The sequence below is a fragment of the Oncorhynchus clarkii genome, chromosome 2, assembly GCF_045791955.1.
Source record: "Oncorhynchus clarkii lewisi isolate Uvic-CL-2024 chromosome 2, UVic_Ocla_1.0, whole genome shotgun sequence".
NCBI lineage: Eukaryota > Metazoa > Chordata > Actinopteri > Salmoniformes > Salmonidae > Oncorhynchus > Oncorhynchus clarkii.
In genome coordinates, this window is record NC_092148.1 from 40,557,885 (window position 1) to 40,582,276 (window position 24,392).

The 24,392-nt window shown below is 41.4% G+C and overlaps 1 protein-coding gene across 1 annotated transcript in view; it reads right to left on the bottom strand.

Annotated features, from left to right (window-relative positions):
- Positions 1-24,392, bottom strand: part of LOC139367949 (SITS-binding protein) — a 79,343-nt gene that overhangs the window by 43,866 nt on the left and 11,085 nt on the right. The window contains exon 2 of the mRNA XM_071106367.1: positions 21,523-21,694. Coding sequence (XP_070962468.1) covers positions 21,523-21,694 — 172 coding nt within the window. The remainder of the gene's footprint in view (positions 1-21,522; positions 21,695-24,392) is intronic.

Sequence of the window (24,392 nt, forward strand, 5' to 3'; positions counted from 1 at the left end):
ATATGTGATTAGCAATGTTAATATTCTTCATATTATATTAGAATATGTAATATGAACACATATTTTTTTGCAATGTACAAACTTAACATGATGAACAGGAATTACTTTTACACTGAAGGGTGGCCCAAAATAACTATCTCAAAGCCACACCTCTAATAAGCCACGCCTCTGATATGCTGCCATCTCTACAATATATTATTAAAAAAGTTCAAAATGTAACCTCTCCCATTACAAAAAGGTTCCGGTTTGAACCTTTCTACAGGGGTTCCTCAAAAACCCTTTTCAGAGGGGTTCCTCTAAGAACTGGAAAGGTTTCTGCCGATGTGGCAACACAAAAGGTTCTTCCAGGCATCTTTAATTCTAAGAGTGTACTGAATATGTACTCTATAGGGCAGGACTAAATCTAAACATGTCACCAGGTTTTCAGGTCAGGTCTAAATACAGGCTTACACTAAATACAGACTAAAGACATGCACAACAGAGCTGTTTGAAGGAATATGAAGTTAATCTGGCTTTTCTGTCCACACAGCAAATAACGTGTTCATGGTGAAATAGAAACAGATTTTTTTTTTACCTCACCCCAAATTGTTTTCATACCCCTTGCTGGAAAATCTTGTCTGCGTTTTGGATTGAACAGTGGCCTATGATGCCTGTAACAGACAGGAATCCAACCAATAAGAGAATCATTAACTGTAATTTGTTGAAATGTACGAGTTTTAGGGTTTGAGTTACATCCAAGGTGACTTCCTCAGGAGTTTAATGGTATATTGGAGGGCACTCAGGGGTGCCTCTTATTTTTAGAACAATTCCCTAAATACTACCAGGTTCCATGAAATATTTTCCACTCGCTCTTAAAAGAAAAATTGAATGTCAGACTGACCGTATCCTTTTACCTTCAAAGCCGGCAGACGCATAGAAGTAAAAATAAAAAATAAAGTGAATGAATTTTATTGAGCAGACGTGAATGATATGGCACTCACACATGTATCGGTTTTACAGCTGTTGAGCTGGAACATAAATCAAACACCATCTCTCTGTCTCTCACAACGATTCACTCATTGCACACATGTACACACACATGCGCACAAACACACACACTCTAATGCTCTCCCAGTGTTTGAATACAGATTTTTATAACCCTTGTTCACAGGTAAAAGACTGCAGCCCATCTGGTCCACAGCAGCAGCAGGGAGTCAGGCTGGAGCATTCGCCCCCAATTCCCCCATTCATCGGTGGCTAGCCACCACTGTAAAACCCACCTAATCCTTCACAAGGAGCACAGGGTCACCTCAAATGTCACCTTTTAACTTTGACCTTTCACTACAGAGGGACAGCAAGTGAGGAGTGAAGCACATTTACTTTTTAATAAGCCTTTCTTGTTTTTCTTGGATGGCTTTGGCATCCTGTTAAAATGTGTGTTTGTGTGTGTGTCTGCATGTACTCTCAAATTTACAGTGCATTCGGAAAGTATTCAGACCCCTTGAATTTTCCACATTTTGTTACTCTACAGCTTTATTCTAAAATGGATTAAATAGTTTTTTTCTCCTTGTCAATCTACACACAATACCCCACAATGACAAAGAAAAAACAGTTTTTACCAAAAAATAAATAAAATGACTGAAATATCACAATTACAGTGGAGATTTTAGCATGTAAATCTTGGTGGAGCAAAAAAATAACAATTGATTTCATGCATGTCAGCAAAGCCACCACACAAAACTATAACAGTGACAAACGATGCCCGCAAACTGTTAGGGCCTACATAAAGCTGTCCCAACAGCAGAGTCCCAACAGCTGTCCCAACACCTTACCACTACTACAACTGGCTATCAGCGGAGCCTTGTCTGGCAGCGAAACAGTTCATTCAGCCTCATTTACTGCCTTTAAAAAAAAGATAGCTGATATGGCTGATTTGTTTACAAAAATGTGGTTTCTACTGATAATGGAGATGTACAAACTATGGCATAAGGGAACGATAAGGCAATCCCTAATTTTGATTAAGACATTAATGAGCGAGCTAGGATGGACGTTGTCAATATAACTTTGTTCAGCACTTATGAAATGTACAGAGACAAAATTCAAAACGTGGGTCATTCTTACAGTATTCTCCCTGTACACCAAGTCAGAACCGTAGGAGAAAGTAGACAATGAAAGGTCTTACAATATTCGATGATTACATTTCTCTAAAACAGGCTATAGGGAACATGTGCACCGCATAGTCAGAACAGAAGGCAAAATTAAGAGGGGAAAAGGGACCAAATTATTAGCATGAGGCACATGGGCTACTAACAGCTTACAGCTAGTATTACTTTCTTAGCTACAGTACACATATGACATAATTTAAGCAGCAGCATACAATACATTTTTGGACTCATCTTGTTGTGCTGTGCTCACTTTCTTCCAAACCACTCATTGTTGAATTTGCGATTTCCAGCTTGCTGTGTAATGTTTATGTCCAATGACCGATGAGCACCGATACATTTTATCTATAATTTCTCTTCATTATTTATCTTCATATGACAAGGATTGAAAAGGATTTGCCAGTAGATTGTCTACTTGATTCATGATGATGACTGCTAGCTAAGATTTTGAAAGTATGATGTTGACATGATCAGTCCAATTAAAGCTACTGTGCATATAACGTGATTTGACGTCATTTTATCTGTGGCCAATGACCTTGAGCCTTCTTGGATGGGCACATTTACATACGTTTTCAAAGCCTTTACTCAGTACTTTGCTGAAGCACTTTTGGCAGTGATTACAGCCTCGAGTCTTCTTTGGTATGACGCTACAAGCTTGGCACACCTTCTCTGCAGATCCTCTCAAGTTCTGTCAGGTTGGATGGGGAGAGTTGCTGCACAGCTATTGTGAGTTGTTCAATCAAGTTCAAGTCCGGGCTCTGGCTGGGCCACTCAAGGATATTCAGAGACTTGTCCCGAAGCCACTGCTGCATTGTCTTGGCTGTGTGCTTAGGGTCGTTGTCCTGTTGGAAGGTGATCCTTTGCCCCAGTCTGAGGTGCTGAGCAGGTTTTCATCAAGGATGTCTCTGTACTTTGTTCTGTTCGTCTTTCCCTCGATCCTGGCGAGTTTCCCAGTCCCAGCCGCTGAAAAACATCCCCACAGCATGATGATGCCACCATCATGCTTCACCGGAGGGATGGTGCCAGGTTTCCTCCAGACATGATGCTTGACATTCAGGTAAAAGAGTTCAATCTATGTTTCATCAGACCAGAGAGTCTTGTTTCTCATGGTCTGAGAGTTTTAGGTACTTTTTGGTAAACTCCAAGCGGGCTGTGATGTGCCTTTTACGGAGGAGTGGCTTCCATCTGGCCACTCTACCATAAATGCCTGATTGGTGGAGTGCTGCAGAGACGGTTGTCCTTCTGGAATATTCTCCCATCTCAACAGAGCTCTTTCAGAGTGACCATCGGGTTCTTGGTCACCTCCCTGACCAAGAACCTTCTGCCCCGGTTGCTAAGTTTGGCTGGGCGGCAAGCTCTAGAAAAAGTCTTGGTGGTTCTAAACTTCTTCCATTTAAGAATGATGGAGACCACGGTGTCCTTAGGGACCTGCAATGCTGCAGAAACGTTTTAGTACCCTTCCCCAGAGCTGTGCCTCAACACAATCCTGTCTCTGAGCTCTATGGACAATTCCTTCAACCTCATGGCTTGGTTTTTGCTCTGACATGCACTATCAACTATAGGACCTTATATAGACTAGTGGGTGCCTTTCCAAATCAAGTCCAATCAATTGAATTTACCACAGGTGGACTCCAATCAAGTTGTAGAAACATCTCAAGGATGATCTATGGAAACAGGATGCACCTGAGCTAATTTTCGAGTCTCATAGCAAAGGTTCTGAATGCTTATGTAAATAAGGTATTTCTGTTCTTTATTTTTAATAAATTAGCAAACATTTCTAAAAACCTGTTTTCACTAAATGGTGAGCCTATCATTGTATTCATGAATAAACTAAATGTTCTCATGGTATTTCACGGAAAACTTTAATTGTGCATGAATAACTCATTAGTGAAAGTTTCGGTTTGGTGGCTATTGAACACAACCCTGGTTTCCAGTGGTTTAGATTGGGGTACCCTAGAGCAGTGTTTCCCAACTCCAGTCCTCGAGTACCCGCAACAGTTTGTCCGGGGCTATAACACACGTGTGCTGTTGGGGGTACTCGAGGACTGGAGTTGGGAAACACTGCCCTAGAGGTAAACTTGCTTCTGAAAGACATTTGAGACCACTTCTATGTATGACCACTCTGTCCTTACTGTCTCTGAGCTGTGCTTGGCAAGGTCTTCTAGAAAAACAACTAAAAAAGGAGGAGAGTCTCTCTTTCTCGAGGATCAACAGATGGAAAGATGTAGTTTGAGAGACAGAGAATGAAAGAAAAAGAGATGGAGAGAAAGAAAAAGAGATGAGAGAGAGAGATGGAGAGAGAGGTACAGAGAAAGAGAGGGACAGAGAGCAGGGAATAGAAAGAGAGAAAGAGGAGAGCAGGGAGAAGTGGAAAAGTCTCACAGAGTTGATCTGAGGTCTTGTTCATTGTCTAGAATTAATTTCAAACGCTAATCCCTGATAGCAACTTCTTTAAAGAGGGAGAAGGAGGGAATGGAGGAAAAAATAACAGATATCAGAAGACAGCCGAATGAATTACTTTTATTGGTTCCAGACTGATTCTAAGACAGGTGATCTCTTTGGAGGAGCTATCAGGCCATCATTTAAAAGAGCCTGCTAGGAAAACAACAAAGGACAGGATCTTTTCTGGGCCTTATTTGTAATGATGGGTTGTGGAAACTTTGAGGAGAGCCAAGCGATCTGTCTTATTTAGGTATGTCAGCATAAGGGGATTTGAAGAGAAACCCTTTGTCTGTGAATTATGGACCTCCAGAAAAAAAGAGAATGGAAAATAGGCTAATTATATTTGAGTGGAAAATAGTATGCTATGATATTATGTCTCCTAAATGTACGATGTTCAAGTCAAAGCTAGTAAAATAAATGCAAACACACGCACACAAACATACACATGTGCATGCACACGCATGCGTACACATACACACACACACACACATACACATACCTAGACACATTACTTTGCTTATCATCTGACAAACATTAACATTTACTATACAATCGTTGTCACACTTCAGAGTTTCAAACACATAAAATATGAAATATACAAGATTAACCAAATATTTAATTGCTCTCACAGACAAAAAACTTTACTTGGCAAAACATTCAATAATACTCTTTTCAATAATATTTTGTTTTCCCAGGTATAGCCCATCTGTGAAAGTTTATCTTACCAATCAGAGATGGATTTGAACTTAACTAACAATCTGAGGGGCGTTATAGAGTAGTGCACTATACAGCCGACAATGCACCTTTTTAAGGCAATGTTCCCGATGTTCACAGAGATCACATTCACAGTTAATGCTGCAAATGTCGGCTAAATCGCAAACAAACACCTTTAATGTCAAGCGCTCTACATCACAATGCGCCTCGGATTTAATCCCAGCCTTAGTGAGACCAAGTTCATGAATCACTAATATGAGTAGTGAATCACTAATTAATCACTAATATGAGTAGTGAATCACTAATGAATCACTAATATGAGTAGGTGACAATGTTTACGTATCATCAACTGTTATAAACCGGTAGTATATCACCTATCCTATAGTATACTTTACACCAATAATGCTTACGTCTTGGTTGTGGTAACCCCCTGTAACGTGTATCTACATTACTTAATGATGTGTAAATATAGGAATAAGCCTTTGGGCTTTAGAAGGCTCGCATGATAGCTCCAAAAAAAAAGGTATCTTGCATCTCAGCGATATCTAATCTGCACTCCAGTACTTCCATTTGTTCTGTACAGTTTAAGACAGGTGGGCATAGGACAAGCTCCCCCAGTTGGCAACTAGCTCAAATGTCACTTTCCTGCTCTCTCTCTTTCCTGCACTCTCTTCCTCCTGTACTCTCCATTACCCTCTCTTTTTTTTAATCTCTCCTATCTCCCGTCTCTGTCTCTTCCCCGTATGCTCTTTCTCTCCTGCGCTCTCTTTAGGACTTTCTCTATCTCTCCAATTTTCTTTCTTCTCTCTCTGTTGCTCTCTCTCTCAGAACTCAGAAGGAAGCATTACCTACCAAAGTGTCTCAAGGCCAAAGCCAAGCCTGGTTTGGACCAAAGAGGATACTAGGCCACAGTTGACAGATCCCAGGTTAGACAACTCAGAAACAACAATAGCCCACTGCAAAAAACAACAACACACCCCTCGACTGTCCCAATGTCTTAATATACATGGGGTACCGCTGCAAGAGTTTAAAAGGTTACCACTGGGTCGAGGGAAGCTCATTTTACCAGCCAAGACAAAGACATGGTATTCAGCTGCTGCTGGACAGACGGACGAACAGACAGACAGAAGTATGGACATAGAATTAGGAATGAAAATACTAGAATGGACATGAACCTTCTTATGATGGTCCAAAGGTCAGCCATGTTGGTCAACCACGGTTTGCCAGTGCTGTGATAAGATATTGGGTGAAACAATGAATGTTTAGAATGTTTCTGCACTGTATGTGTATTATCTAGATGGCCAGACAGTTTTAAAGGAATGATTGCATACATTTGTTCAAATTAACTGCCAAAATTATATTCAAACAATAGAGAGCTTGCAGTTGCATCACAAATCACCTAGCAACCGCACCAGGTGCCATGTCCGAAGACCAATCGTCCACATGGGTGGCTGCGTTTTGCTATCACCGGAAACTTCAGGAAGATTGCCCATTATTTAGTTTTTCTAAGGACCTAGAAAGTGGAGGCATTTATAGAACCTATTCAAGTAAGTACATTTAATTTTGAAAATGATATCTACAGGAACTTTGTGTGCAAGCTATTTCAAAAGGGCTGCTAACGTGATGTTCGCTAGCTAGCTAACTTTACATACTGTATAGCTAGCCAAGTGAATTAAATATCACCAGCTAGCTAACTTCATATAAGCTAGTTAGCTACCTATCTTGACGTATTTATTGTTGTAACTCGAAATGCATTTGTAGCACTTTGGTAGTCAATTCTTACCATGTCCATTATTAAAATAGGATTTCCTGCATATAGAAATTACAGTTTTTGTTTTCAACATTCATCACAGGTAACTTAAACTCTATTTTTATTCAAACAGTTGAGAGTATTTGTCTCCTAAGCAGACTCTTCAGTATCATTGTCACTTCAGAGCTGTGTGTGTGTTTTACAGATGGCAGAGAAAAGCAGAGCACCAGTGTGGGACAATGACATGGAATTGGCACCAGGGAAAGCAAGGTGTCTTATTTGTAATAAAGATGTAAGCATGGGGTCAGCAACGGCTAAATCAGAAAATACCACCAACCTGTGGAATCACCTTAAGAACACCCATCCAAAAGCCCATTTGTATTATATTAAGTTAAAATAAAAGTGTTCATTGTTCATTCAGTATTGTTGCAATTGTCATTATTACAAAAATGTGTGTATACATATACACATTTTGAAAATCGGCCGACTAATCGGCATCAGCTTTTTTAATTATTATTAATCGGTATCGTTATCGGCGTCATAATCGGTCAACCTCTAATTCAGACCCTATGCGACTCGAAATTGAGTTCAGGTGCATCCTGTTTCCATTGATCATCCCTGAGATGTTTTCACAACGTGATTGGAGTCCACCTGTAGCAAATTCGAATTGACTGGACATGATTTGGAAAGGCACACGCCTGTCTATATAAGGTCCCACTGTTGGGAGTGCATATCAGTGCAAAAACCAAGCCATGTGGTCGAAGGAATTATACGTAGAGCTCCGAGATAGGATTGCGTCGAAGCAGAGATCTGAGGAAGGGTACCAAAGCATTGAAGGTTCCCAAGAACACAGTGGCCTCCATCATTCTTAAATGGAAGAAGTTTGGAACCACCAAGACTTTTCCTTGAGTCCACTTGGAGTTTGCCAAAAGGCACCTAAATAAAGACTCTCAGACCATGAAAAGCAAGATTCTCTGGTCTGATGAAACAAAGATTGAACTCTTTGACCTGAATGCCAAGCATCACTTCTGGAGGAAACCTGGCACCATCCATATGGTGAAGCATGGTGGTGGCAGCATCATGCTGTAGGGATGTTTTTCAGCGGCAGGGAGTGGGAGACTAGTCAGAATCGTGAGAAAGAACTGATCATGTGACTGAGAGCCATGTAAGAGAGAGGTGCTTCGGCCCCCAGCGGGGAGAAGGGAATTATAATTATTACATTCAGCCAAAGGGAACAACGGCCACTGGCCGCAAAAGGCATGGATTATTTTAGGGGGATTATAGCCACACAAAGAGGATGCAGCCAGGAAATTTGAGGCCTTATCAAGTGCTTGTCAAATTGTAAATGAGAGACTGATGAAGTGTGTACAGCCTGCGCAAAAAAACAAAGCAGAGCTCATGCCTTTCATGTGAATTTTTTCAAATCATCATTAGAGTTGCATCATGCAGCCTTACAATGTATTAAAAATCAAAACATATAGCTCAACATTTTTATCACAACTAAAGTTACATAAATAACTCAAAATTAAGCATATAGGAGTACCTATTTCTTTGTTAACCGGCGCTCAACACAGAACAGCCACATGTGCACACTCCCTCAAATCGTTTGGAGAAAATGTCCTTTCTATTTTATTCAGTTATATTCAATTGTATTCTTCATACTATAAAATTATATAAAATAATGCCACAGCAAATCTTGTCTGCTAAATGAACTAGTGTAACCCACAGCCAAATGGCATTTCCAGATCAGGGCCTAACATATACTCTAAAAATTAGGGGTTCAACAAGGGTTCTTCTAAGTTCCTCAAAGTTCTTCGAAGAACCTTAGGGTTCTTGGTACTGAAAATTGCCGCCAAAAGGTTCTTCCAAGAACCCCATAGTAGGTGGGGTTCATCGAGGAACCTCATTAGTTGGTGGTGGTTCTTGTAGGAACCTAACTGCCCAACTGAAACATTTGGATTTGAATTTGAAAGGACAGCAGGTGGAGGTACTTAACTGAAAAATGTTAAAGTTCTCCTCAATTTAAGATAAGGTTTATCCCTTGTATGATCTTAAGTGATTTAGTTTTATGACGATACCATCTATTTTTTCATATTTGTGCAAATCTTTCTAAAATCAGAAAATGGACACAATTCAATGGATATCAATCAACAGAGGTAAGAATATGTACTGTATGCTATAAAATATGTCTAGCTGTATTGCGTGTAGATGACTGAACTGCTCACAATGTGTCTGTGTCTGCAGGTAGCGTTCTCCTGACATCTGCCAAACCCAGAGTTGTCTGTCAGACTGCCAGATGGTGAAGGGTGATTCATCACTCCAGAGAACGCGTTTCCACTGCTCCAGAGTCCAATGGTGGCGAGCTTTACACCACTCCAACCGAAGCTTGGCATTAATCATGGTGATCTTAGGCTTGTGTGTGCCTGCTTGGCCATGGAAAACCATTGAAGCTCATGATGAACAGTTCTTGTGCTGACGTTGCTTCCAGAAGCAGTTTGGAACTCAGTAGTGAGTGTTGCAAACAACGACAGATGATTTTTTACGCACTAAGCGGTTCAGCACTAGGCGGTCCCATTTTGTGAGCTTGTGTGGCCTACCACTTCGCGGCTGAGCCATTGTTGCTCCTAGATGTTTCCACTTCACAATAACAGTAGTTACAGTGCCTTGCGAAAGTATTCGGCCCCCTTTAACTTTGCGACCGTTTGCCACATTTCAGGCTTCAAACATAAAGATATAAAACTGTATTTTTTTGGGAAGAATCAACAACAAGTGGGACACAATCATGAAGTGGAACGACATTTATTGGATATTTCAAACTTTTTTAACAAATCAAAAACTGAAAAATTGGGCGTGCAAAATTATTCTGCCCCTTTACTTTCAGTGCAGCAAACTCTCTCCAGAAGTTCAGTGAGGATCTCTGAATGATCCGATGTTGACCTAAATGACTAATGATGATAAATACAATACACCTGTGTGTAATCAAGTCTCCGTATAAATGCACCTGCACTGTGATAGTCTCAGAGGTCTGTTAAAAGCGCAGAGAGCATCATGAAGAACAAGGAACACACCAGGCAGGTCCGAGATACTGTTGTGAAGAAGTTTAAAGCCGGATTTGGATACAAAAAGATTTCCCAAGCTTTAAACATCCCAAGGAGCACTGTGCAAGCGATAATATTGAAATGGAAGGAGTATCAGACCACTGCAAATCTACCAAGACCTGGCCGTCCCTCTAAACTTTCAGCTCATACAAGGAGAAGACTGATCAGAGATGCAGCCAAGAGACCCATGATCACTCTGGATGAACTGCAGAGATCTACAGCTGAGGTGGGAGACTCTGTCCATAGGACAACAATCAGTCGTATATTGCACAAATCTGGCCTTTATGGAAGAGTGGCAAGAAGAAAGCCATTTCTTAAAGATATCCATAAAAAGTGTCGTTTAAAGTTTGCCACAAGCCACCTGGGAGACACACCAAACATGTGGAAGAAGGTGCTCTGGTCAGATGAAACGAAAATTGAACTTTTTGGCAACAATGCAAAACGTTATGTTTGGCGTAAAAGCAACACAGCTCATTACCCTGAACACACCATCCCCACTGTCAAACATGGTGGTGGCAGCATCATGGTTTGGGCCTGCTTTTCTTCAGCAGGGACAGGGAAGATGGTTAAAATTGATGGGAAGATGGATGGAGCCAAATACAGGACCATTCTGGAAGAAAACCTGATGGAGTCTGCAAAAGACCTGAGACTGGGACGGAGATTTGTCTTCCAACAAGACAATGATCCAAAACATAAAGCAAAATCTACAATGGAATGGTTCAAAAATAAACATATCCAGGTGTTAGAATGGCCAAGTCAAAGTCCAGACCTGAATCCAATCGAGAATCTGTGGAAAGAACTGAAAACTGCTGTTCACAAATGCTCTCCATCCAACCTCACTGAGCTCGAGCTGTTTTGCAAGGAGGAATGGGGAAAAATTTCAGTCTCTCGATGTGCAAAACTGATAGAGACATACCCCAAGCGACTTACAGCTTTAATCGCAGCAAAAGGTGGCGCTACAAAGTATTAACTTAAGGGGGCTGAATAATTTTGCACGCCCAATTTTTCAGTTTTTGATTTGTTAAAAAGGTTTGAAATATCCAATAAATGTCGTTCCACTTCATGATTGTGTCCCACTTGTTGTTGATTCTTCACAAAAAAATACAGTTTTATATCTTTATGTTTGAAGCCTGAAATGTGGCAAAAGGTCGCAAAGTTCAAGGGGGCCGAATACTTTCGCAAGGCACTGTACAGTTGACCGGGGAAGCTTTATTAGGGCAGAAATTTGACGAACTGACTTGTTGGAAAGGTGGCATCCTATAACAGTGCCACGTTGAAAGTCAATGAGTCCTTCAGTAAGGCCATTCTCCTGCCAATGTTTGTGTATGGAGATTGCATGGCAGTGTGCTCGATTTTATACAACTGTCAGCAACGGGTGTTGCTGAAATAGCCGAATCTACTAATTTGAAGGGGTGTCCACATTCTTTTGTATATATAGTGCACTAATCATTATACTAGAACTTGATGTTGCCTTGTGCTGACAAGAAATTGTTTAGTGCAAATCCAACCCTTGTAATCTAGCTGGTGAAATGTCTGGAAGCAGGAAGTGATGGGATCCTTAGCTTTAAAATCTCTAAGGATTAGCACCGTTTTTTATTTTATTTTTTTTATTTTATTTTTTTTATTACAATTTTCACCTAAAATTACATACCCAAATCCAACTGCCTGTAGCTCAGGCCCTGCAGTAAGGATAGGCATATTCTTGATACCATTTGAAAGGAAACCGTTTGAAGTTTGTGGAAATTTGAAATGTATGTAGGAGAAAGTAATACATTAGATCTGGTAAAAGATAATACAAAGGAAAAAACATGTTTATTTAAAAAAAAATTGTACCATCATCTTTGAAATGCAAGAGAAAGGCAATACTGTATTATTCCAGCCCAGGTACAATTTAGATTTTGGCCACTAGATGGTAGCAATGTATGTGCAACTTTTTAGACTGATCCAATTAACCATTGCATTTCTGTTCAAAATGTTGTATTAAGACTGCCCAAATGTGCCAAATTGGTTTGTTAATACATTTTCAAGTTCATAACTGTACTCTTCTTAAACAATAGCATGGTATTATTTCACTGTAATAGCTACGGTAAATTGGACAGTGCAGTTAGATTAAAAATAATTTAAGCTTTCTGCCAATATCAGATAAGTTTATGTCCTGGGAAAGTTTCTTGTTACTTACAACCTCATGATAATCACATTAGCCTACGTTAGCTAAACCGTCCCACGGGGGACCCACCGATCATGTAGAGGTTTAAAACATTCACACTACTACTACCAAGTTCAATTCCAGATACTTTTCTCATAGAAGGTCTGAGTGGCACTTGGAGGTGCCACTGTGATAATAGTTTGCCTAAGACTACCACTACAATAATAATATCTATGCTAAATGTGTTTAAATTTTAGGCTATATTAAATATATTAAGAGATGACAAACAAAATACTTTTAATTTCCCCCATACAACAATATAGCCTATTATTAAAGTACAGTGAGCTTACAATATCATTAACAAGTCTTTTACATGTTGTTCCAAATGACATTTTATATATTTATATGGTTTATTTTGTCATGAAGACAAGGTGAAGGTGCTCTACTCATATTGCACAACAGAATCATTCAGATTAACCAAAGCACAGCATTTAACAACCATCTCGTATAACTGAGGGATGTCTCCTTTCATATCTGGAAAAGGACAACGTAGTAAAAGTAGAAACTGATGCTGCTACAGAATTCCTCATCTTCACAGGGGGAATCCAGTTGACATTGGTGTCTTGATAAAAGTCAGCTGGTGAACAGAACATAAACAAATGAAAATCACACCTGATGTTAGAATATCACTTCTTTAGGTCACCTAAACCATCAGGGCTCTTGTTTGGTTGTGTTTAATTACAGCAAGTGTTTTAGTGTCATATATAGATTACATCTATTGCTGGGCTGGAACAATGGGATAAGTTGTCCTATCCCATTGAGGCATTTTTCCTATGCTGTAATGACTATACAATTTCCCTCCTCTTATTAATAAAGTTCTCGACAAATGATAATTGGTTCAGTGCCACTGGAGTTGTTTTGGACAATAATGTCCTCCTTCAGGCTATATGGACCTAATATTGTACAATTTGTGTCTCCCCTTTTAATGGTCATGGCTAGAAGTGATCCATCTTTTGTAAAATTAATGTAATTTACGCTGCAGACTAGGATAATTAACGTAGCAGGTTAGTTTAATTAGGTTAAGATAAGGAAAAGAGTTAGGGTTAGCTAAAGTGCCAAAAATGTACTTTTGACATTAATTTGACAAAAGCTAGATCCATTCTAGCCATGACCCTTTTTCATAGGCCTAGATTACATGGTTACATTCAAGACAGTCGTTTTTATTGATCTGTTGTCAGTGTCAGCAGAGTAGGCCTAGGCTACCATCAAATAAAAAAATATTCTGCTAATGTCTTCAGTCATATAAAGTGTAGTAAAAGTGTATGACATTTTTATCAAAGGCCACGTTTCCTGTGCAAAGGAAAGAAAAGTCTCTGATATAGCCTTTAGGTCTTTGCCAATAAACGCTCGTTAATAGCCTAAATTATGACTATCCAATCTACTCATAACATTAGGAATAGCAGGCTTACATTAGTCTGCAAATGTGATGATAGACGCATGCGATCCATCCATACTAATAGCTAGACTACCAGCTATCTAGCTAGCTAATTTTAGCTAACTTACTGTTGTTGTTAACACCTGCTTAGCATAACAGCTAAACTACACTCAAAATCGATCAGACTTGACATACCAGTGATGAAATTATCGTAGCAGACCTTGTACTGACAGCTGTCTGGTTTCAGGTCTTGACGGGCAAAATGTTTTTTTTCTCGCATTTCTGACAGTTCTTGAGACTTATCTTCTTGATGTCACTAATGGTGTTTCATGATTGCGGGGAATCTGTAAACATGTGTTTTTCATACTTTCTTTCCTGCCTTGTTAGAGCAGCCAAATACTGCACAGAAAATGATCGTGGTAATGGATCAACTAGTTTAAGGCACTGTTATCATGCAGTTTGGGGTAGCCACTTAACTGTTGTTGCCAGAATAATTAATGCGGTGGTCTTCCAACATGGCCGCCAGGAGGCATCATACGTCAACTGCAAGCCCTCTATGCAGTCAATCCACATGCATACACTGGCTCAAATCAGTTGATGATAGGACGTAGACAAGTAGCAAATGCAACAAGTACTGAGGTTGTATCATATAATAGCACTCACAGCTTTCCTGAGACATTTAAGCTCTGTTTACATATATTTTAAAGGCTTTTTATACAGAAAATGTGTATAAAACCTGTATAAACTGCATTAATGAAGTTGACTAATTCCATTACACCATTTCTGATACATCACATGCCTTACTTTTATTGTCTTGCATAAGTAAAAGCAGGAAATGCATCACCTATACCTCTATTGCCATTCATTCCAATTAGACTGGTTTTGGATTTCCATTCTGGAACTTTGAGTATTTATGACATAGCCCCTCTAGTAATTTAAAATAATCTCTATGAGTATAGACACACACACACAGACAGACAGACAGTCAGCCACGCACACACACACACACACACACACACACACACACACACACACACACACACACACACACACACACACACACACACACAGTATATCTTGCTAAAAGAATTAAGTACAATTTACTCAAAGGTTACTAAAAGTACAATTTACTCACTTTCACTCAGTAGTTATTTCTCAATTATTAGTTATTATAGATTGCACTCAATAAGATTGAGTGTATTTGATAGAACAAATTAGTTAGATGCAAGCTCTTTCAAGTGTGACCTTGATTACGTCTGACGTCATGCACGTTGACATTCCAAAGGCACATTTGTCAAGTTCCGAAAAATGACTTCCAACATGGTGGCAAAATCGCCACGATTCCTTAAATCGGTATTATCTCCATAGCAAGCTGTTATCAACTATTGCCTTTTTGTACATTTTCAATTAAACCAAGGCAAATTAAACCAAGCCCAGCACTTATCACAAGTGATTTTAGGCAAAATATACAAATGTTTCTCTGGTGGATATTTTGTAAATTATTACCAATGATATACTGTTGATGTACCAGGTTATATTAGTAAGCCTATGTCATTGTTTCCCAACTCCAGTCCCTAAGTACCCCCAATCAGCTGTGCTTTTTGTACCCCCTATCCTGTGGACAAAAGTAACTTTGTTTTACAAGTTTTTTTACAGATATTTTGTTTCATATACATTAATTTAATAGGTTTAAGGCAATCGGTTTCCTTAAACCATTTAAGTAGCAGGTTTTCATGTTCGAGTGACCTTAACTCAATTGTGTTTACGTCAACTTCACTGACAAGGGTTACATGTCAATAACATAGTATATTTAAGTAAAGTCAACAACATAATTTAAGCACTTCACTCAATTATTCAAGTAAAGCCAACAACATAATTTAAGTTAGCTTCAATCAATAGTGTTATGTTACATTTACGTTGTTTATTCAAGTACAGCTAACAGGAACACTTTGCTTATATTTTGCTTACATTTTGCTTAGTACATTGCTTACTCAAACATTGACAGTACAGTATAATCAAATTATTCATTTGCCAACTCAAATGGCTCAAGGTAATCGGTTTCCTCAAAACCATTTGATCAACTTACCTGATCAGGTTTTGGTGTGACATCTTAATGAGGTCATTGTCTGGTTGTAAACGTCTTACACCATATTACAACCCTCTGGTCTTAACAATGTAACCGATGGTATTTTTAATGACAAGATCAAGACATTATGGGAATGACGACATATTCTGGTTGTTATTTGTAGCAAAACATCTCTATACAACATGTATGTAATCTGACCATGATGTCATCTTTATACAACCAGTATGTAATCTGACCATGATGTCATTGTTACCAGTTTTGCCAGCTGGGTACTTCTATTCCCATAGAGATGATAGACCACTGATCTGTAAGTGAGTGGATAGGTAAAAACATGGTTTTCACCCTTTTGCTTTCACCAATATTACAGTGACAGATCACTGATTTTCCCAAGACAGTCTGCGTTTCAGCTTGATCAGCTGCTGCTATTATAACGTTCAGTAGATACAGTAGAACAATGAAACCTGAGCTCATTGTTACCGTGGATTCACTCTACAAAATCACACATTTTCAATGGAGGGCAGAGACAAAGGAGCCAAAGAAATGGATACAATGCATTTAATGTAAAACAAATAGAATAGAGAACCACGTGGGCTCTATACATTATGGTACGTTTTCCTAGCCCTGGACTAAAAAGAAAGATGGCGCCGACAGACAAGACAGCTCTGATTCTAGCTTCTAAGCTACTTTGCATTTTGTTTTTTTGTGTGTTATTTCTTACACTATTAGCCCAGAACGTTTTTTGTGTTATTACATACAGCTGATATAACTTTTGGATATCAGAGCGGCGGTAACTCACCAGCACTACGACCAGGAATACGACTTTCCTGAATTGGATCCTTTGTTCGGCCAATTTAACTTATCCCAGAGGCTGCTCCAAAATGCAGCCGGCGAAGAAGAGGTATTCGGAGTGGACTTCTAGTCTGACTCAGGAGGCGGGCACACCCTCCACCGCTTCCAAGTATATTACTCGCTAATGTTCAGTCTCTGGATAATACAGTAGATGAGCTCAAGGCAAGGATTTCCTTCCAGAGAGATATCAGGGACTGTAACATACTCTGTTTCACGGAATCATGGCTCTCTCCGGATATAGTGTCCCTGTCCATACTGCCAGCTGGGTTCTCAGTACATCGCACAGACAAGAATAAACATCTCTCCGGGAAGAAGAAGGGCGGTAGTGTATGTTTCATGATTAACCAATCATGGTGTAATACAAAAACTCAAGTCCATTTGTTCACCCGACCTAGAATACCTCACAATCAAATACCTCCCAAGAGAATTCTCTTCAGTTATAGTCACAGCCGTGTATATTCCCCCTCAAGCCGATACCACGACGGCCCTCAAGGACCTAAACTGGACTTTATGCAAACTGGAAACCACATATCCTGAAGCCGCATTTATTGTTGATTGGGATTTTAACACAGCAAATTAGAGGAAAATGCTACCGAAGTTCTTTAAACACACTGACTCTATTCTCTCTTCTGGGATGCCTACAAGGTCCTCCGCCCTCCCTTCAGCAAATCAGATAATGTCTCCATTTTTCTCCACCCTTCCTATAGGCAGAAACTATAACATGAAGTACCCATGCAAAGGTCTATTCAATGCTGGTCTGACCAATTGGAATCCATGCTTCAAGATTGTTTTGTTCACGTGGACTGGGATATGTTCCGTGTAGCCTTAGATAATATCATTGATGTATACAATGACACAGTGACTGAGTTCACCAGGAAGTGTATAGGGGATTTCGTTCCCACTGTGACTATTAAAACCGACTAAAACCAGAAACCGTAGATAAATGGCAGCATTTGCGCTAAACTGAAAGCGCGAAGCACTGCATTTAACCATGGCAAGGTGACTGGGAATATGGTTGAATACAGTGTAGTTATTCCCTCCATAAGGCAATCAAACAGGCAAAACCTCAGTACAGAGACAAAGTGGAGTCGCAATTCAACAGCTCAGACACGAGACATGTAGCAGGGTCTACAGACAATCACGGATTACAAAGAGAAAACTAACCACATTGCGGACACCAACGTCTTGCTCCCAGACAAGCTAAACACCTTCTTCGCCCGATTTGAGGATAACACAGTGCCATCAACGCGGACTGCTCCCAATGACTGGCTCTCCTTCCCAAGGCTCTCCTTCTCCTTGGCCTACGTGAGGAAGATATTTAAGCATGTTAACCCTCACAAAGCTGCCAGCCCAGAAGACATCCTTGGCCGCGTCCTCAAACCAGCTGGCTGGAGTGTTTAAGGTCATATTCAATCACTCCCTATCCCAGTCTGCTGTCCCCACTTGCTTCAAGATGTCCACCATTGTTCCTGTACCCAAGTAAGCAAAGGTAACTGAACTAAATGACTATTACCCCGTAGCACTCACATCTGTCATCATGAAGAACTTTGAGAGACTAGTTAAGGATCATATCACTTCTACCTTAACTGAAAACCTAGACCCACTTCAATTTGCTTACTGCCCAAATTTGCTTACGATGCAATCACCTTTGCCCTGTACACCGCCAAATCCCATCTGGACAAGAGGAATACCTACGTAAGGATGCTGTTCATTGACTATAGCTCAGCCTTCAACACCATAGTACCCTCCAAGCTCATCATCAAGCTCGGGTCCCTGGGTCTGAACTCCGCCATGTGCAACTGGGTCCTGGACTTTCTGACGGGCTGCCCCCAGGTGGTGAAGGTAGGAAACAACACCTCCACTTCATTGATCCTCAACACAGGGGCCCCACAAGGGTGCATACACAGCCCCCCCCTGTTCACCCATGCCTGCGTGACCACACACGCCTCCAAATCAATCATCAAGTTTGCAGACGACACAACAGAGGTGGGCTTGATTACCAACAATGACGAGACAGCCTACAGGGAGGAGGTGAGGTCCCTGGCGAAGTGGTGCCAGGGAAAATAACCTCTCCCTCAACGTCAAAAAAACGAAGGACCTGATCGTGGACTTCAGGAAAAAGCCGAAGGAGCACGCCCCTTCCACATTGACAGGACCGCAGTGGAGAAGGTGGAAAGCTTCAAGTTCCTCGGCATACACATCACTGACAATCTGAAATGGTCCACTCACACAGACAGTGTGGTGAAGAAGGCACAATAGCGCCTCTTCAACCTCAGGAGGCTGAAGAAATTTGTCTTGGCCCCTAAGACCCTCACAAACTTATACAGATTCACAATTGAGAGCATCCTGTCGGGCTATATCCTCGCCTGGTACAGCAACTTCACTGCCTGCAACCGCAGGGCTCTCCAGAGGGTGGTGTGTCTACCTAACGCATCACCAGGGGCACACTGCCTGTCCTCCAGGACACCTACAGCACCTGATGTCAGAAGCAGGCCAAAAACATCATCAAGGACATCAACCACTTGAGCCACGGCCTGTTCACTCCGCTATCATCCAGAAGGCAAGGTCAGTACAAGTGCATCAAAGCTGGAACAAGAGACTGAAAAACAGCTTCTATCTCAAGGCCATCAGACTGTTAAACAGCCATCACTAGCCAGCTACCATCCGGTTACTCAACCCTGCACCTTAGAGGCTGATGCACTATATACAGTACATGGAATCACTGGTGACTTGAATAATGGAACACTAGTCACTTTAATAATGTTTACATACTGCTTTACTAATTTCAGATGTATATACTGTATTCTGTAAGAACCAACGCTGGAGATGAGAAGCAGGTACGGAGAGTGAACATTTAATTTACACAGACATGGAACAGGACAGGAACAGCATCAGAACCGGGTAAAACCGAGACATACGACAATCAATGCGGAAGCGGGGAGCAGAGCTGGGGGACAGACAAATATAGGGAAGGAAATAATACAGGTGATTGAGTCCAGGTGAGTCCAAATGGTCGCTGATGCGCGTGACGAGGGAACCAGGTGTGTGTAATGATGGTGTCAAGAGTGAGTAATGCAGATCAGCCTGGTGCCCTCGAGCGCCAGGGAGGGAGAGAGGGAGCAGGTGTGACTGTATTCTATTCTACTGTATTTTAGTCAATGCCACTCCGACATTGCTCATCCTAATATTTGTATATTTCTTAATTCCATTATTTGCTTCTAGATTTGTGTGCATTGTTGTGAATTGTTATATATTACTGCACTGTTGGAGCTAGGAACACAAGCATTTCACTACACCCACAATCAATCACATCTGCTAAATATGTGTATGTGACCAATACAATTTGATTTGAAAAGTGCTTTCAGTGGAGCTTTTTAATCCAGGACTAGGCTTAATCTGTGTCTGGGAAACCGGCACTACATTTTTGAATGAGGAAATATTACCTGCAAAATGTTAGCATTAGTATCACATTAGCATGTCTGGCATGGTTGGGGATCAGCTTTGCTATGCCCAGAGATAGCGGCAGTAGCTTCAGCCCAGAGCACTTTTGTTATTTGTCTTCAAAGCACAGTGATAGATAGTGGGTTAAAAGGTCCTGGACATTACTTCTGCCCTCTCAGAAGGTGGAGAAGAGATTTAAGTCATGTGATAGTTAAGCCCCTGCTACTGTGTTATATAAGACTGTGTGTGTGTGTGTGTGTGTGTGTGTGTGTGTGTGTGTGTGTGTGTGTGTGTGGGGAAACAATGGTGTGATGAATCACAAAGGGCTTTTGTTTGTATCACATGATGATAATTATGGCTTTTAGTTGATGTATTGCCCCATGCTCTGATCTGGACTGGCAAAGCTGTCTGGGACAAAGATTAGCATGTTTTAGCTCCAACAAACACACACAGTAATGGTACACTCTCTCACTCACACATGTGTACACACACACACACACACACACGCGCGCGCGCGTGCGCACGTACACACACATACACACAAACTCAGACACACACGTACACAAACAAACCTCAACTCACACACATTGCATTAAGATGTCTTTGTATTTTGTACCCTTTTCTCATTGTGTGTGTGTTTGTGTTTGTGTGTGTGTGTGTGTGTGTGTGTGTGTGTGTGTGTGTGTGTGTGTGTGTGTGTGTGTGTGTGTGTGTGTGTGTGTGTGTGTGTGTGTGTGTGTGTGTGTGAGTGTGTGTGTGTTTGGCATTTACATATGGCTCACTTTAAGCAGAGACTGGGTTTGGAGCTCAGAAGCCCTGTCACACATGCCACACATTGCAGGCGTGGTGGTCCATAGTCCCCGGGGGTCATTGCAATACCCCTCATCACACACACACATTTACATCCGGCTGGGACCACTAGCATGGCATTCCCCACACTCCTATCCCGATAAAACCAACACCCCCCAAAAATAACCTTTCAAATAAAGTAATCTGTTGCTTCTAATAATAGAAATAAAAGGCAATTAGTGCTGCATCCATAGGAGTTCATGTAAATGTGGTGGTTTTCCTGCCTTTTGTAGTATAATCTCTCAATGAATAAACCCAGGGACAACCTGTATTTACAGAGCATGTGTCCCGTAGGCCTGTAAGTGATACAGTAAGTCAACAAAAGAACAACGACAGGGCTTTCCCCTGTCCCTGTGACTCATCAAGTCACCAATAACCACAGATGTAGAATCAGATATCTCTTCCCCTGTCCTAACCATAACCATTAGGGGATGGAAAACGTATCTAACCCTGTATCAGTGAATAGGGGCAACTTTTAGCTAAATCAATCTGGCTCAACATTCTCATTCTGTACCCGTTATTAAGCCGACGGACCAGATATTGCGCTCTTGTCAAGGCGAAGACCCCTTACCTGACGAGCCCAGGAAGTAGCGTTCGAGGACTGAGCCAAAGCCAGACGGGTTGTCCCTGAGGTTGCTAACAGTGAACGGCTGCATGGTAACATTCTGCTCGTTGATTGGCCAGCTCTGGTTCTGGACGCTGGCGCCACCGTACCACGACATGTTAGCCATGGAGAAGCAGTCCTGGGGAAGGGGGAGACACACACACACAGAGAAGGTACAGTTAAAGAGTGAGTGAAATCGGAGGAGGAGAGAGAGAAGTAGATGGTTGGAAAAGACAGGGGAGAGAGGAGATTAATAGAATGACAGCAAGAGGGAGTGAGAGATGGACAAAGAAAAAAGAGACTGGGCTTGTGACAGTGGAAGGTGGGAGGAAGAGAGAATATTCCTCTAAAGAAACAGAACGGGGAGAGAAAGGTGAATTGGAACAGGGTAAAGAAGGAGGGAGGAAAATGATGAGAGATAGATGAAAGGTAGTTGAATGATAGAGAATACACCGTGGAAGAAAACAGAGATTGAGACAGAGTTGGAAAATCTAAAGGGGTTGATCTGAGGTCTTTAGTGTCATCTAGAATCAGTCTCACACACTAATAGATATATTCATAAAAAATAAAGGAGGAGGGGGGAGGAGAAGGAGAAGGGGGAAGAGGAGGATAAGGAAGAAGAAAAAGGAGGAGCAATGTAAGAGCGGACGAGCGTTGAAGATCTAACTTAAAAAGTCTACAAAAATAATGAGCTGGTTGTGACTGAGGGCAACAGACTTTTCTACCAAGAGCTGTGATTTAAATAAATATATTAATAATAATCACAAGTAGCTCTTTTTGATTTCATACGGCCAAGAGAGGTGTAATACGTGGATGCTGCAGAAATTCTCAACAAATTATCCAGACTGTTATCATTATCCTGCCATATCTGGAAAACACTTTTTTTTTTTTTTTATTTCACCTTTATTTAACCAGGTAGGCTAGTTGAGAACAAGTTATCATTTACAACTGTGACCTGGCCAAGATAAAGCATAGCAATGTGAACAGACAACACAGAGTTACACATGGAGTAAACAATAAACAAGTCAATAACACAGTAGAAAAAAAGAAAAAAATTAGTCTATATACATTGTGTGCAAAAGGCATGAGGAGGTAGGCGAATAATTACAATTTAGCAGATTAACACTGGAGTGATAAATGATCAGCTGGTCATGTGCAGGAATATATACTGGTGTGCAAAAGAGCAGAAAAGTAAATAAAAACAGTATGGGGATGAGGTAGGTAAATTGGGTGGGCTATTTACAGATAGACTATGTACAGCTGTAGCGATCGGTTAGCTGCTCAGATAGCAGATGTTTAAAGTTGGTGAGGGAGATAAAAGTCTCCAACTTCAGCAATTTTTGCAATTCGTTCCAGTCACAGGCAGCAGAGAACTGGAAGGAAAGGCGGCCAAATGAGGTGTTGGCTTTAGGGATGATCAGTGAGATACACCTGCTGGAGCGCGTGCTACGGGTGGGTGTTGCCATCATGACCAGTGAACTGAGATAAGGCGGAGCTTTACCTAGCATGTACTTGTAGATGACCTGGAGCCAGTGGGTCTGGCGACGAATATGTAGCGAGGACCAGCGGACTAGAGCATACAGGTCGCAGTGGTGGATAGTATAAGGTGCTTTAGTAACAAAACGGACGGCACTGTGATAAACTGCATCCAGTTTGCTGAGTAGAGTATTGGAAGCTATTTTGTAGATGACATCGCCGAAGTCGAGGATCGGTAGGATAGTCAGTTTTACTAGGGTAAGTTTGGCGGCGTGAGTGAAGGAGGCTTTGTTGCGGAATAGAAAGACGACTCTAGATTTGATTTTAGATTGAAGATGTTTGATATGAGACTGGAAGGAGAGTTTACAGTCTAGCCAGACACCTAGGTACTTATAGATGTCCACATATTCTAGGTCGGAACCATCCAGGGTGGTGATGCTAGTCCGGCGTGCGGGTGCAGGCAGCGATTGGTTGAAAAGCATGCATTTGGTTTTACTAGCGTTTAAGAGCAGTTGGAGGCCACGGAAGGAGTGTTGTATGGCATTGAAGCTTGTTTGGAGGTTAGATAGCACAGTGTCCAAGGAAGGGCCAGAAGTATACAGAATGGTGTCGTCTGCGTAGAGGTGAATCAGGGAATCGCCCGCAGCAAGAGCAACATCATTGATATATACAGAGAAAAGAGTCGGCCCGAGAATTTAACCCTGTGGCACCCCCATAGAGACTGCCAGAGGACCGGACAACATGCCCTCCGATTTGACACACTGAACTCTGTCTGCAAAGTAGTTGGTGAACCAGACAAGGTAGTCATTAGAAAAACCGAGGCTACTGAGTCTGCCGATAAGAATATGGTGATTGACAGAGTCTAAAGCCTTGGCCAGGTAGATGAAGACGGCTGCAGAGTACTGTCTTTTATCGATGGCGGTTATGATATTGTTTAGTACCTTGAGCGTGGCTGAGGTGCACGGCTCGGAAACCAGATTGAGGTGCAAGGTCACGGTGCAAGGTCACGGCTCGGAAACCAGATTGCACAGCGGAGAAGGTACGGTGGGATTCGAGATGGTCAGTGATCTGTTTGTTGACTTGGCTTTCGAAGACCTTAGATAGGCAGGGCAGGATGGATATAGGTCTGTAACAGTTTGGGTCCAGGGTGTCTCCCCCTTTGAAGAGGGGGATGACTGCGGCAGGTTTCAAATCCTTGGGGATCTCAGACGATATGAAAGAGAGGTTGAACAGGCTGGTAATAGGGGTTGCGACAATGGCGGCGGATAGTTTCAGAAATAGAGGGTCCAGATTGTCAAGAGCAGCTGATTTGTACGGATCCAGGTTTTGCAGCTCTTTCAGAACATCTGCTATCTGGATTT